The sequence below is a fragment of the Cheilinus undulatus genome, linkage group 4, assembly GCF_018320785.1.
Source record: "Cheilinus undulatus linkage group 4, ASM1832078v1, whole genome shotgun sequence".
Taxonomy (NCBI): Eukaryota; Metazoa; Chordata; class Actinopteri; order Labriformes; family Labridae; genus Cheilinus; species Cheilinus undulatus.
This window is the reverse complement of record NC_054868.1, coordinates 41,513,185-41,528,432: the sequence shown is the minus strand read 5'-3', so window position 1 is coordinate 41,528,432 and position 15,248 is coordinate 41,513,185. Positions and strand designations below refer to the sequence as shown.

At 37.9% G+C, this 15,248-nt stretch overlaps 1 protein-coding gene across 5 annotated transcripts in view; it reads left to right on the top strand.

Annotated features, from left to right (window-relative positions):
• Positions 1-1,158: 1,158 nt before the first annotated feature.
• The window catches only part of prom1b (prominin 1 b), a 43,210-nt gene continuing 29,120 nt past the window's right edge, over positions 1,159-15,248 (top strand). For all 5 annotated transcript variants that reach the window (XM_041786254.1, XM_041786252.1, XM_041786250.1 and 2 more), the window contains exon 1: positions 1,159-1,927. In XM_041786254.1, the coding sequence (XP_041642188.1) occupies positions 1,657-1,927 (271 nt within the window). In that variant the 5' untranslated portion in view covers positions 1,159-1,656. The remainder of the gene's footprint in view (positions 1,928-15,248) is intronic.

Genomic DNA, 15,248 nt, shown 5'->3' with positions numbered 1-15,248 from the left:
GCATATTTACCACTGTGTTACATCACCTCTTATCTAACGAGACCCTGTAAGTATCTTTGGTCAATACGCTCCAGTTATTGAAGTGTTATAAGTGGAATTCTTCACGTACATTTCAATAAACATTATTGTTGATGTTTATTGTTATTGTATTGTTGTTAAATGTTGTTGATGTATGGATTTCACTTTGCATTGTAGGATCTTAACACATGATTGTAGATGCAGTGAGGTGCTGCATTTCTGAAGTGTGCCTAAGCCCACATTATATCAATCACAGAATGATGTCAGTTTTAAAACCAGAGCTACCTAAGGGGTTGAAGGTTACAGACCATCAGTCGTGGTTTTCTTCCTCATTGTTTGAGGATATTATGGACCATAGATGGTTAAATCTCTCTTCCATGTAATTCGCCTAATGGAGAGCCTTGTGACATCACTGATTGCGAACGACTGAGCCTTTCAGGAGTGCCCCTTTTTTACCCAGTCATGGTATAAAAGGATCCTGTAACCAATAAACCTACTTTCCTGTGAAATGTTTCAGGTGTTTATGGAGTATTCCACGGCTTTCCTAGTTGTTCTGTGCAAACCTTTTTGGAGCATGTTGCTAGAATCAAATTCAGTAAGTGTGAATAATCTGTAAATATGTAGCTGAACATTTTTAAAGTCAAATATATTGTCTTTGTACTGTGTTCAATTGAAAATAGGTAGAAAAGGATTTGTAAATCATTGTATTTTATTTTATTAATGTTTTACACAGTGTCCCAACCTTTTTAGAATTGGGTTTGCAGATTATTTGTAATGCATTGATGTCTAAAACACTTACTGTTAGTTTCAATTATGCTAAATCTATTTCTGGCTACACTGATGCTGGAAAATACAACAACAAGAGTTTATATCCTGTTCATATTGTCGACTGAAAGGCTTTCACAAGTTTTTTTTCAAGATGGCATCCTTAAATTGATAAAATATTACTTAAAAATGCATATTTAAAATGAGAATGCACAACAAATCCTATTAGACAAATTGATTTAACATTATGTCTGGTATTTTAATTGGGGAAAGAAAAGAAGTTAGTCGGCTTAAAATGCTTAATTTTATTTTCTCTCTGAATTGCAGTTGTTTTTAAATTGCCTTAAATTTGAACAACATAATGCCTGCTAAACACGCCTAAATGTAACAGCTTTACACCTTCGTGTTATCATCACACCTGTAACTCAGACAGAAAGAGAGGACTGTGCCGTGTCGCGCGCCTCAAAAGCGCCCGTGCGAGCTCCCATCGGTCACGAGCGCTCTAGAGTTCCACGTGCACGCGAGATTAGGGCAGGCAGGCACCCGGTGAGAGTGAGTGAGGACACCGAGATAACGGGCACATCCTCGGTTGTTGTTTCTGTATGCCGTTGACGTTCTCCAGGAAAATGTTTTTAAAGAGTCCGGACCGAGGAACCAGGAGCTCACGGTTGACCGTTGGATGTTAAAGTTTTACCCTCGGACCGTTGTCTCTGTCCTGCCTGCGGGGATTAAAGCACCGTGAGGGACAGGTGTCTCAACTCCCCCCCCTCTCTCCATCCTCCCGCTAGCTCACTGTGCGGCCGGTGCTAGGAGTTTTCTTTCCCCGTTGTTTTTCTTTTTTATTTTAGGTTCGGAGCTGGACTTTCCTGAGCCATGTTGTGGACAAGGTGGCTCGTCCTGCTGCTCTGCTGGGGGTCTACAAGCAGCGAGCAGCATGCGCAACAGAGGGACGGGAGCCCGGTTGCGGTCAGGCCGGACTCCCACAGACAGCGGTCGCCTCCACCTGTGGAGCCGTTGGATTTTGGGTTTGTACCAGCCGCAGTTTATGATACCCATGCTTACTACGAGCCAGGACCCGTGGGCATCCTCTTCCACATGGTCCATGCTTTTCTCTACGTGGTTCAACCGAACTCATTTCCAAAAGGTGAGAAGTTAATCACCCCCTCCCTCCAACACATTCATACTCTTCTTTGTTCATCTTCACTCTGTCTTATTCCTCTGACATGGCCAGGGATTTGTTTTTTTATTCTGGTTACAAGTCATGTTTAATGCTCACATGGCTGAAACTCCTTTCAAATAACCTTTAAGTCTACTGTAAGTAAAGTATGTGCTGAACTGGTGATACGGTTAATTCTGTTACCCTTCGTATTCAATGACCCAATTAAGAAATGTCGCTTTAATGACGCTGCAGTTGCTTCCTGAAGACCACTTTCTGATTTGTGGTGAATGTTCAACTAAATTTTAGACATTAAACAACAACTTAGTACAAATAGAGATAAATATTTTACTTACAATATTGCACAATATGGAAAGAAGTATAGACAGATAAGTAGATAGTTGGTGCATGAATGATATTGCATGTTATAGATTACATGCAGAATAACATACAGAATAGTATATGTATTTAAAAAGTAACCACAGCAAAGATTTTTCATCTTCATATTTGTATTGATAGATGTATCATTTACTATCATAAATGACAAAGAAATACAACAATATATGCAGCCGATAAAACAGCAAAATATTTCAGTAGGTTTGTTGATAAACTGATATTTCATTTTCACTCTGCTGTTGTAAAGTCAGCTTCAGCCCTCTAGTATTAATGTAAAATAAGCATTTAAACACTAAATATGAATATTGTACTCCATACTGTGACTTAAAAAAAACAGGACTCATAACAGTGGCTTATATTTGAGGTATTTAATTATGGTATTATCAAAAGGGTCAATGTTTTCTTGGAGGTATTTAAGACCACTTTTATTTAAAGATTTTGACTGTAAGTGTGCTTACAGAAACTGCAGCTAGTGTTTAAGTCACTCTGACACAGCACGTGTCAGTATATGGTGACACCCGCAGGTTATTTAACCCGTGCTAAAGCTAAAAGTTCCCAGCCTGGGGTGTGAGATCCAACTATAGATTCCCAGGATTAATCTGACAGGGTAACGAGATAATGAAAGTGATGATGAAGACAGACTTCTGTAAACATTGCTGTAAGTGTAACTTTTTTGTTTAAACCCATTGTATTTTTTCTCATCTTCAGGTTTAAAATAAAACCTTAAACTTAAACACTTTATCAGAAAATAACTCAACAGAACATATCCACAGTAAGCCTATAAATCATATTGAGAGGTACAAGTTGCTAAAGTTACAAGTCTCTTTCGCATCACAGATTTTGTCTGACCTTTAGTGCATCATAAACTAAACATCAAAGTCCAACAACATTGAAAACTTCAGAGACCTCTGTGGCAAGAGTTATTTGCTCATCCCAGATCTGTCTATACTCTACAACCAGTCAACTTTGCCCAGTGACTTCTCACTTCCTCTTCATCAGTATCTGCCCCTGATTAAAATGCTACCAGGTCAGAAGAGCACAACCAGAGCGGAGAGCTTGCATGCATCTACTGTGTGCTTGTTGAGCCCATAAACCAATGTTAAGATCAGATTAATAGGATCAATAGCTGATATAGCACATCATTGATCCTCTCAGGGCCCTATGCTTTAACAATATTGAGGTGATTAAAAAGTGATCAGGCTATCACTTGATCAATACATTCACAGATAATGTTATTCTTTTGATCCTCTTGGTGTTGTAAAGTAACCCATAGAGAAACAACCAGCTCTAAGTGGTTTGTTTATGCGTTGTGTGTAGCTATGAGTGGTCACGTTGGAGGATGACACCGTGCAATAGGATTGGAGGTTTTAAGTTGCTGCCATTTTGGTGTCCAGGGTTAGGGCTGCTGGCTGGCTAATCAATTAGGAGATCAGCGATTAGAGGAGGCTTTCTCAGTCACCTGCATCACCACATAATACCTTAATCCAATGGACCATATGCTACTGCTGCAAGGGACTTTCCAGTATGATTCACACTGTCACACACGCAGGTGGAGACCACCTGGATGTCAAGTCCTGCACTCTAAAGTCACATATCAGATGTAGGTTAAACAATGCATGCTACTATGAAAACAAATTCGTTATTCTGTATAGAGTTAACACTTGATTTTTATAGCAACTTTACTTTTCTACTAAGGAGAAAGTGCTTCATAAATATAAATAAACCAAGAGGAAAATAGTCAAGGAAATATTATGATAAAACCAAAGGATGCCTCTCTTAAACCCCCTGAAAACATGTTAGAATCAGCATGTGCATCTATTTTTGTGGATTTCAGTTGTTAAATTGATTAGCCCCAAAAAACCAACATCAATAACACAAATCAGTTCTCCCTTATGGGTTTTTGCTCATGTAAGCTGCCAAGAAACAACAATATGGCCCAAACAGATGTCAGAAAAGCTAAATTTCTGCAACTTGACAAGATTTTTACTCCGGAAAATCTCTGTGGGAATAGTCAACGTATATAATCCATGTGAGTTGTAAAGCTTTAGTTTTATTAAAAGATGACACTAGAGTTGCTGAACAGGTCAGGGTCAGTATCCTCGTTCTACTGTGGGTATATATTTGTATGTTTATCGTATACAGGGCTGGAATCAGATTGGCCCAAAAATGCTGAGGTATCTAAATCTGTGTCAACCTGGAAAAATGGCATTTAAATATCTCTACGCTTAAACTTTAGTCCTCTGAGCTTTTACTTAGAAGCTCAGCCAAGACCCTTGAATGTTAAGACTAAAACTTTATCACAAGTTTGAAGTTGGCTGCAGCAATTTAAGTCAACATTAAAGACAAAAAATCATGCATTGAGATCTGGCAACTGGATTTTTGACACCAGGAGGCCATGTTTGACACAGGCATGTAAACTCTGCAATACAATAAACCAGAAGACAAGTGATAAAGGCATGACTGACTCTTAGATGATAGTTAAATTCAGTCAAATATTTATTTGTCTTGATTTTTTAATTGCTTAAAAAGTGTGCAGAGAGCAAAATATTGTGTTTTGGAGGGGTTAAAGTAAAACACTCTTACTGACATCAAATCCTCACTGCAGCCAGGTAATTATACAGGGATATAAACCCAGCTAGTTACGAGAAACAGGGACAGGACAAGGACTGTCACACAGAGGTTAATCACAGTTCACCCAAGAATCTGAGGTTTCACAAGTTCAGGGAACCACGATGCTGCCTAAACTGCCAGATCCTCTGAGTCATGAACAATTTAGGATCAAATTGAATCAGCAGTGACAGAGTCAGTCAGAGATTTTGACTATTTGTATAGATCCTTTAACATACTGCTTTGATTTACCCAGTTTTGCACACTACTTCAAATATGAACTAGTGATTTATGCATGTTTTAAGAAAGCTGAATCTACCATATTTTATTTCTTCCCTTTTCAGAGTCAATTTTTTTGGTTTTGTTTGTTCATTGTTTGAGAGTCAAGATTTTAAAATGACATGCTTCACCCATAACTTCTGACAAAGGAAGTTTTTGATTGACTTAGTCTGCAAAATTAGTTAAGTTCTTAGTTTTCACCGTGATGTAAATGCATTGAAGAAAAGTACAGCAGAGCTTCAATAGCATTTGGCTAATGTCATGATTGCAATGTAGGTTTTGACATTACATAATGTAAATTATCGTTACAGCTGTTTTAAAACATTGTTTTGTCTATCACAATCAGGTCTGCACTTGAACACAATCATCACCACGAAGGTGTGTCCGTTTCCCAAGCAGCAGCTTCTCGTGGTGAAGAATGAAATAAATGTAGAAGTGCAAAAAACTGCAGAGTCTTGAATGCCCACTTGAGGCTGGCTGTAGAAGCACTACAAGTCACATACACACCCCATATTAAAGCACACATTTTTAAAGATAAACATGCTTACTGCATGGTTCGCAGAGCAGCTCATGTCTGGGCACACACTCTTTAATGAATCAACGCCACTGTGGTTGTTCAGCCGTTAGCTCATATTGTTTTGACCCTTTTTAGCTACTTGAAAACGATACCAACACACAACGTGACAGCAATTTTAGTATGACAGCAACTCAACACAAGTGGATACATGCTGCTCTGCTGTCGGTGAGACTGCTTTTATAACGCAAAAAACAATGCTAAGTAGGGCTGGGAAATTAATCGCGAAATTGGTTGAATCGCAATTTGACATGCTGCAATTTTCAAACCACAGACAGTGCAATCCTCCGGAAAAGTGTCAAAATATCAGTTTGATACAGTCTTTTTTCTTGTTTTATGCTTTACACATTATTCAAACATTCCAGTGTCCTTTTTATTCTTTTATTTTTAACAAAATTCCTACTTTTTCCTGCTCATGTATTTATTTTTCTTCATCAAAATGACAATGACATGAAAAATGATCATCCCCTTTAATAAAGGAATTTATATTAAATTGGCTATACGAGCCAAAATCGCAATATTTTTTTTCTTAATTTTTTATCCCTAGTTTAACTTATCCAATATTGTGTTTGTCATGATATAGAATAATTTCTTGCTTATGTTTGTTGAACAACATAAAATGAGGAACCGAAATAATCGCATATTAAATTGCAATCGCAATATTTCGGGAAAAAATTGCAACTAGATTATTTTCACAAATCTTTCAGCCCTAATGCTAACATGCTTTTATATGCTATAATATAAAGTCTTTCTCACAGTTGATGCAGGGTGTGGCCATGTTGGATGTTGAGCTCAGGCTTACTAAGGTTCCTACAACTTTACGAGTCAGAACACTGTGTATCCGACTGGCACCTCGGAATTTCTGAGCTTGGAGATTAACTGGATTGTACACTGAGACCCGCCTCAGCTCCAGCTCTTGACCGAAAGTTTCGATATGGCAGCCACTGCAGCCTGACTTCTGAAGCCGTCTTCAGTAACCAAATGGCTGATGTCACTCAGGCTTTGACCAGTATTTTCTACAGTTGATGCTATTTCCCAAGCTAACTTGATACATGCCTTGTTGGATTTAAGGAAATACATTTTTTGCTGTTGGTTTAAAATGTTCTTTCTTTCTTTCTTTCTTTCTTTCTTTCTTTCTTTCAGCAGCAGTTAACCAAGTTTCAGACAAAGAGTCTCATCATTACAAACTTTAAGCCTTTTCCATCAAAAGTGACTAATCTGGCCTGCAAAACATGATTACAGAGTACATCCTGTTAAAAAAGTGAGCATACAGATAAAAGCTCATTCTCCATGAACACATACCCACATAGCTAACAAAGCTTAAACTAGCCATTGTTCACGTAACTACTTCTTAAGCGGCTAATACGTCATTCTTGCAAGTTATGCCACTTCCTACCTGATGGAGGTTGTGTCTCAGTGGGATTCTGCAGGAGGGGGTGTCTGAGAGCAGCTGTCTGCAGCCAGACCCCTCTCAGTTTCCTGAGGTCTGACTTAGTTATGCAGGATGTTATCAGCAGATATTAGCTTGAAAAGTAAATATTGGCAGATATGAAAATTCAGCGGAAATGTCAGCTGTAAATACTACCAGTATCATATATCAGCCTTTACTATGGGTAAAATTTTTAAATGTAGCATCAGGTATTTTAGTGGCGTGAGCCCTGAACACTTTGAGTGAAGCTCCAAATAGAAAAACTTTCTGTTTCTCTGCTCCTCTCTTAACTCTTAGCTCCTTCTAACAGCCTCTCTTTGCACAGGAGATGGTGTTATTTACAATTAAATCAAAAGTTTCTGCTTAAATGAGTTTGGCATTATCTGCGTGTCAGATATCATTGTGCATCCCTATATATAATGAAATTTTGCATATTATGAATGTTACTTTGAGGTTGCAATATCAGTTACACCAGTGTTTCTAGATCTTTCTCTGCCTCGTTTTCTGAGGATTCAAACGTCAGCTGCGTGATGTCAGTCAGCTGTCAGTTACATCATTTCTTTTTTCTTTGTCTGAGTAATCCTGTTTACTCCATGGATGCATAACGAGACTCAAAAGACTAGCAGAGACCTCAAAAAGTTTCATGCCTATTTACACACAAATGAGAGGATAGGCAACTGTGTTCTCCTGGCTCAGTCTGCTCTTCTTGGCAGAACAGACACTGCTGGGTCACTTATTGTGCCACTTGGGATTTTGGGTAAGAGAGCATCACAACAACCCGGTCCTTTGGGGGGAAAGGTCTTTAAACAGTGGGCTACAGGCTCAACTATAGATAGTTGAGATTACTGCTCAACATTTCACACAAAGCCAACAGCAAGCACAAGCTGAAACATTTCAGAATGAATGCTATTTGCTTAGAAGCTTTTACTCAAAAAGGGGCTGTTTCTCTTGTGATTCTAGCCAAATAGTGATTATGTTCACCAAGATCATTGTCAGTATACTTGCCCTACTATTCCCTGGGGTTGAATGAAGTTGAGTCTGGGGGCTTTAGTAAGGTCATAATTAGCTGTGGCAGAGGTGATTGTGGTCAGGGCAAAGGCTGGGTTCATTCTGAGGTGGAGGAACACAAATTGATGTAAGGGACACTGTGGATCAGAAGTAAATTGATTAGTCTTATGAGATCAGGTGGATTGCTAAGGTTGATCAATCTAATAATAGTTAACCATTTATTAATCTGACACATACTATAGTCCGTGACAAATCCTTGTAATATCACAAGAACGTAAAGATGAGTTTTATAACATGATAGCAAAAAGGATTCAGATAAAGTAAATTAAGTGATATTTTAAGTCTTCTGAATACTAAAAATAGCTACATTTTTAGGTAAAATACCAGAGCTATGAGGTCATGACAGGTTCATGAGCATCTCTTTTCTCTCCTTAATCACTGATCCATGTTAAATCTGTGTGAAGGTTTTTTTTTTTACGATGCATTTCAGGCTCTCGCTGTGTGAGGAGGCAGTGTCTTATCCCTCCGGTACACACAGGGTAGATTAGAGGATTAGCATCCACGGGGCTAATGCTAACACTGCAAAGCTACAACTGCTACAGATGGCATTGTCACACACTCTCACGTACACACATACGTGTGAGCACACACAGACATGCACACACACTGACATGTACTGAAAGTGGGTCATAGTCCTGGTATCTGTCTGTCTCCTTAATTACGATGATCGGTAGTAGACAAGTTGGTTATGGGCAAACAGACATTTTAAATAAGATCAGACTAAAGAGAGAGCAAATTAAGTCCACTGATGAGACAAGAGAGGAATTACCAACTCCAAGAAGTGGAGTTGTGTTGTACTGATGTTGTCTCTCACTGGTCGCTGGTCTCTCTCCCCGTGTTTCCTGTCTGTCTTCTGCTGTCCCATCCCAGTAAAGGCAAAAAGCCCATAGAAATCTTTAAAAAAGGAGTGAATTTCCTGCTTTCTTATGAAGAGAGAAGGTGTTCTAATGTCTTATTCTTATAAAAACTATCTCAATATCTGAATATCATTTTCACTATTTCTTTTCTAATATTCTGTAGATCAGATGTATCAGAAAACTGTCAGTTTTGAGGCCTGGTCCACCTGTTGGAGGACTGTTGCCACTTCAAATAAGGCATTACTTAACCACTAAGCCATCGGCGCCCCAGGAAAATGAATGTTCAGTTAAATGATTATGAACACAGCTGTTTCAGTCTTGTGCCCCATCTTTACATCATCTTAAAGTGGAGCTTTTGTTGTAAGTTTATCTAAGTGTCTATTATAAATAGTGAGGAAAGATATTCTACATAATCCTCTTAGTTGTGTGGCTCTCCCTGACGGGGGGCTGTGTAACTTTCTTTGGCCCCAGGTGCCATTCATACACAAACTGAGTCTTAAAGCTTGTGTAACACTGACTAAAACATACTGTACAGTCTTATTTAAAGTGTTACATACTAGTCCTTTATAAACTTGGCATGACTTATGTCATAGCACCTTTTGAACTGCAGCCCACTGCATCACTTTGCACTAATATTGTTGCTTAATATGAGAAATTCTATTTTAAAGTGTTTCTTTGGCTTAAAGCTATTTTAGTCAAGATGGTTCCTGCCTGTTTGCTGTTTGTATGAGAATTTTAAAGCAGTGTTCCCCACCTGATGATCCAGACATTTCTAGAAAGTACCATATAATACTTATACAAAAGGCTGACTATGAAGAAAAAAAATTAAATACTTTTCCTGTTCTTGTACTGTAAATGTAAAACATCTTAGGCTTTGCTGTTTCTCCCTTATTTTTAAAGACTTATTTTTGGGCTTTCCGCGCCTTTATTTAGAGAGAGGAGAGCAGTGAATAGATTCAGAAACAGGGATGAGAAAATGGGGGAGAGACATGCAGGAAAGTAGCCACAGTAGCCAGACATGAACCTGGGCAGCCTGCAAACATGGGGTGCAACCTAACCACTGGGCTATCTGCACCCCTATTCACTATTTCTATATAACAATATATCTAGTTTTAGCTGCTCAGAATCTGTAGCAGGGGTATTAGATCTCCTTTATAAACTTTCACAGACATGCAAAGTGCTCTAATTTAGCTGCTAAGTCCTCAAAAACATATATAACAGGTCTGGGTTTTGCAAACATTAATGTCTTTTCCCTGCACTTTCAGCACAGATGGATTCAGTACAATCCCGTATGACACAATATGATGCACCTCATTATCCTCTTAGAGAAATATGTCTAGGACTCAAGTGTTGCATCTCTATCTTATGTTTGATACCATACACTTTAATGCTATACATGATGGTAGCACAGGGTTTGATGTGATCAGGGATGTATTATATTATCTGAATAATATTGTTGTTAATAGATATGAACACTTCTGCCAGTATTTACAATAGATATATCAACTGTTAATATCTGCTGTTTGTTCAAAGAGGTTTGTGGCGTTTAAGGGAGTATCAAGAGAGCCACATCAGTTACAGTCGCTCTCTTTTTTCATCCTCACTCATTGAACCTCAATATTTTTAAGGGGTGAAGTTTGTTTTAGGTATGAACTACATGTCAATATCGGAATTGTTCGGAATCTTACTGTGTGGAATTATGGGGATCCACCTTTAAAACAAGCATCAATTCATTAATAAAACTGCAAAATCAAGCTATATATATTAACAATAAAGCTGAGTGTTATGCTCACACAGATCCATCTTTTCTATATTCCCATGTTATGAAATTTTATGATTTTTTTAATGCTGCAAAATAATGCAAATAATGCTCAGAGCAAAATCAAAGACACTCTCTGACAGAAGTTCTTTTTAATTTAGGGGAGTTGTTATAATCTGAGAGATTTTTGTAAATTTATTGTGCAAAAAGCTAAAAAATAATGTATTAAAAGGAGATGTTTTTCCATTGTTGGAGTTAAGCTATGTAATGATGCCTATAAATTTAAAAACATGAAATTCAATTTTTGTTGTTCAGAAAACAGTTTGTAAAGCTATTTGTGATGCTTACAAGTGTGATTAATTTCTTTGTTATTTTTTCTTTGCATTCTGGAAGTCGATAGCTTAACTTAATACAAATCTAGGACAGGCTATAAGCAGTTTGCTTCTGTCTGTTCTTTTTCAGTCACTACTTAATATATAACTATTGACTTTGTTAAAATATCTGTACAGTACATTTGTGTTACAACTGAATAAATCTGCTACCACTTAAAAATAGGATTTTAAGAAGACCTGTCAAGATTAATCAGGTTAATTGGTAAATATTAATCAAGGTCCACAATTTGTTCACTCATTTTTTATCACAGTTAGTCTATTTCTTCATTGTCCCTTTCAGCACACTTTGGTTAAGCCCCACCGGCATCTCCCTGCAGCTTCAGTGATGTAAAATAAGTCCACCACTGCTACCTAATGTCTCGTTTCACTCTCTCAGCTAAGTGGAGAAGTCAAAAGTCCTCTGAACCTTGTGCTAACATTTACCTTTAAGCTGCCCCCTTGTGTCTTTTAAGATCCATAACAAACTCCTTTTTCTGTGGTAATATTTATGTTCAAATCCTCAATCTACCTATAAAAGCAGGTCTGTGTCCTGACAGGAAGTCAATTACCCTGATTGTAAGGCTGTAAAAAATCCAAAGCAACACAAAAACAGTTCTGACTGCAAAATAGTAGAATTTTAAAATGCAGTAAAAGGATGGGATTAATCACAATTAAGTACAGAATTTCTGGGATTGATTGCAGTTGACAACCTTTTGACAGCCCTAATCTGAAGACATAAAGCAATCAGTTAATTATGGATGCATTCATAAGATATCATAAGCCACCGCACACAACCACCCCAGCATTACATTTCTTTTTTAAAAACAAAAGTTTAAATATTACATTTTGAACCACTGGCTCTCTACAAAAATCTTCAAAAATAGACTTGGACATATATATATATATAGATATTATTTTTGTACCTTAAGTCCACCCATGGCTTCACCATGAATGGGGAATAAGCTGTCTAATTAGTGATTTCTTGTATTGTTTGTACAGGCAAAAATGTTACACTGTTCAGAGGAGACCCTTTATCTACAAAGTTGAGCTGACTGTTGGTTGGGTAAGGTTATGCTCACACCTCGCTGTAATCTCTTGGAGCGGGTCAGTGTATAGGATTGTGCCAGCCTATATTTAAACATTACAGTGAGGGGGCTACACGTTCTGATTTAAACATCTTTAAAGCTAACCAGCAGCAATGTTTGATGTTGGTGTTTTTTAAAAATCTCATCAGGTTAATCAATAGATAAATTCCCCTTTTTACCTGATTTATACACTGTAAGGTCAAACCAGGGTCAGACTCACTGAGGGTTGCTGCATTTGAAACAGTGATGAGATAATCACATAAAATGAACTACAACTATAGTAAAATTTAAATAGCTAGTTTATTAAAGGTAGCTCTTCACAATGCACAGTGAAACTATATAAGCTGAACATTTTCACTTGCGAGAATGAGTTTAGCTGACGCGGTGGTCGCTTCATCCTTTCAGGTCTAATTCTTATGCTTAGAGCCCCCTCCCTTCCCCCTTTCCTTTCGTTTGCAGTAGCGAACTCTTATACTGGGTCACTGAACTAAGCTGTCTAAGCTTAACTGCCCACTGTGGCTAATGCTAGCTAAGTAGCTGAGCAACAGCAGGTGGCATCCACACAACTCAGATGTGCTCATATGTTGCATCTGCAGAGTAGACCGATATACATGTGTTCACCCTAAATGACAGTCTGGGGTCTCTTTCAGGTAAACACACGGCTCATGAAGAGCTAATAAACATCTGAGAAAAGATAAGGCAGCTGACTCACAGCTAAAGGGGAAGATGGTATTGAGAGGATTATCCATGTTTACAGAGGATATACACGGTCTCCTTTTCCTCAGCAGAGAGACATTTTTACTTTCATGAGGCCTGGAAAAGAGGTCACTTTGTTATGAGATGCACTTATCATTGAAAAAAAAAGATATATACCATTGTTGCACTGTGTACTTGATAAAATGACTACTTTTATGCCCTTTGTTTGCTGAATAAATTGGCAATAACTATTATCATTATGTATTCTTGGAAGATTTGATTTAAAAGCTGAACATTCCCTGATCTAAGCATCTCAAATGTGAATATTTGATAAAGAGAGACAACAGGAAATCATCTGTTGTCTCTCAAACCCCCAGCACATGAGAGGGAATACTTCAGGATATAAAAAGGCCACCTTGGAGAAGTCTCAGGCCAATACTGAGGTATCTTATTATGTTTTTAGCCCTATGAATTAAAGGCTTTTTCCATTTTTGAACCATCTTGAGAGCTTGATCTAGAACATTTATATCAGTAAGAAATTATAACCCAAATTAGAGATATTTTCTAACCAATCAGACTTATTTAATGAAAAATGTTTGGGCCAAAAACCATGTAACAGATCACACAAAAAGAACAAAACAAGCATGTTTTAAAGATGTTTTTAGACTTTCTGGTGCAATTTAGGTTTTCCGAAACCCAATCCTGGCCCTACAAAGTGGCTCTGCAACCACATTTTGGGTCCTGGCCAACCAATTGAGAACTACTGATTTATACCAGTGGTTTTCAGTCTCAGGTTTCCCACCCCTATATGCTGCTTGTCTTTGTCATATAACAATGCACACTAAGTCCTAACATATTAAAAGATGTCATTTTAGTCCAATCAGAATTATAGTGGTGTTTTATTGTTTGTATTTTGGGGATTTTTATGACTAATATGAATTTATCAGGAAAATAATTATCAAATAGTTTGGTGATGAGAGTAATCAGGATATGGGACATGTAAGAAGCATTGAATTAACAGTACATAACTTACTTACTGGAGAAGAAATCAAGTCAAGGGCCTTTTTTTTTTAGATAAAAGATTCATCAGCCATCCTTTGTGTTCCAGCAGAAGGCAAAAGTACACTTATGCTATAATGTGAGTGTCTGTGTGCAGGTTTGTGTCTGTGGTTGTATCAGCTGTGTCAGCATGTACATGCTAGACTGGCCTCCATCTGCTTAGCATGAGCAGTGGCACCTCCTTTACGAACCTCTGAAGATATTTATATTCTGAAAGAGATGGCATGCATACATTTTCCCCTTCTATTTTTGCCTGCTCATCAGAACTTAAACAATGTTTGAACCAATATACTGAGAAATCTGACATATAGATAGCAAATGTTAAAACTTTTTAATGAATGTTACTTCAGAAAAAGGAAGTGCTTATTGTTTATGTTTATGGTTAGATTCTATATCTTGTCAGAGATCTGGTTGTGGCTGTGGAGAATTAGGTGCTCAGATGTTTGGTTTGGTTTATTTATTTATTTATTTTTATCAAGGGACAGCGTGAAATGACATTGATCATTCATACATAGTAAATGAAAACATGGTTGCACCAGATTTAGTAAGTAGCTAATTTCCATCTTTAATCCCACATAAAACTGACGCAGGACGTCCAAATAATCCCACTTAGCAAGGAGAAACACCTGACAACAGCTTAAAAGACAAAGTACGTAGGGTATATTGTTAATCATCAAAGAGAACAATAAATTAGTCCTACTGAGAACAAATTGTATAAAATTAAAAAAGTTGTCTAAAATATTCACAGATGTGTTTTGAATAGATTGGTTCCAGATGCTGAGGCCTAACACACTAACTAGAAAAGCACTCAGAGAGCACAGACCTCCGCCATTAGCCCTATTCCCCAATAGTGAAGAATCCTTTAAAAAATTCCTGGATCCGTCCCTATGTGCCCTCCACCACGGCATTTGCCGATTACTTCCTCCTCGGTGGGGTGGAAACACGGTGAGGCAAAGAACTGGCTTCGCTACAGTTGCCAACAGATGCACCCATGGTCTCACCAGACGACTGGAAGTCATGGCAGAGGGTGAATATTCCTCTATTCCTCCCAGCATTGTGAGTATCTCGCTACAATTCGCTGTCTTTCTCTCGGTTATGCTCCGACTCGTCTCCTCGACCGGGCGTGCAT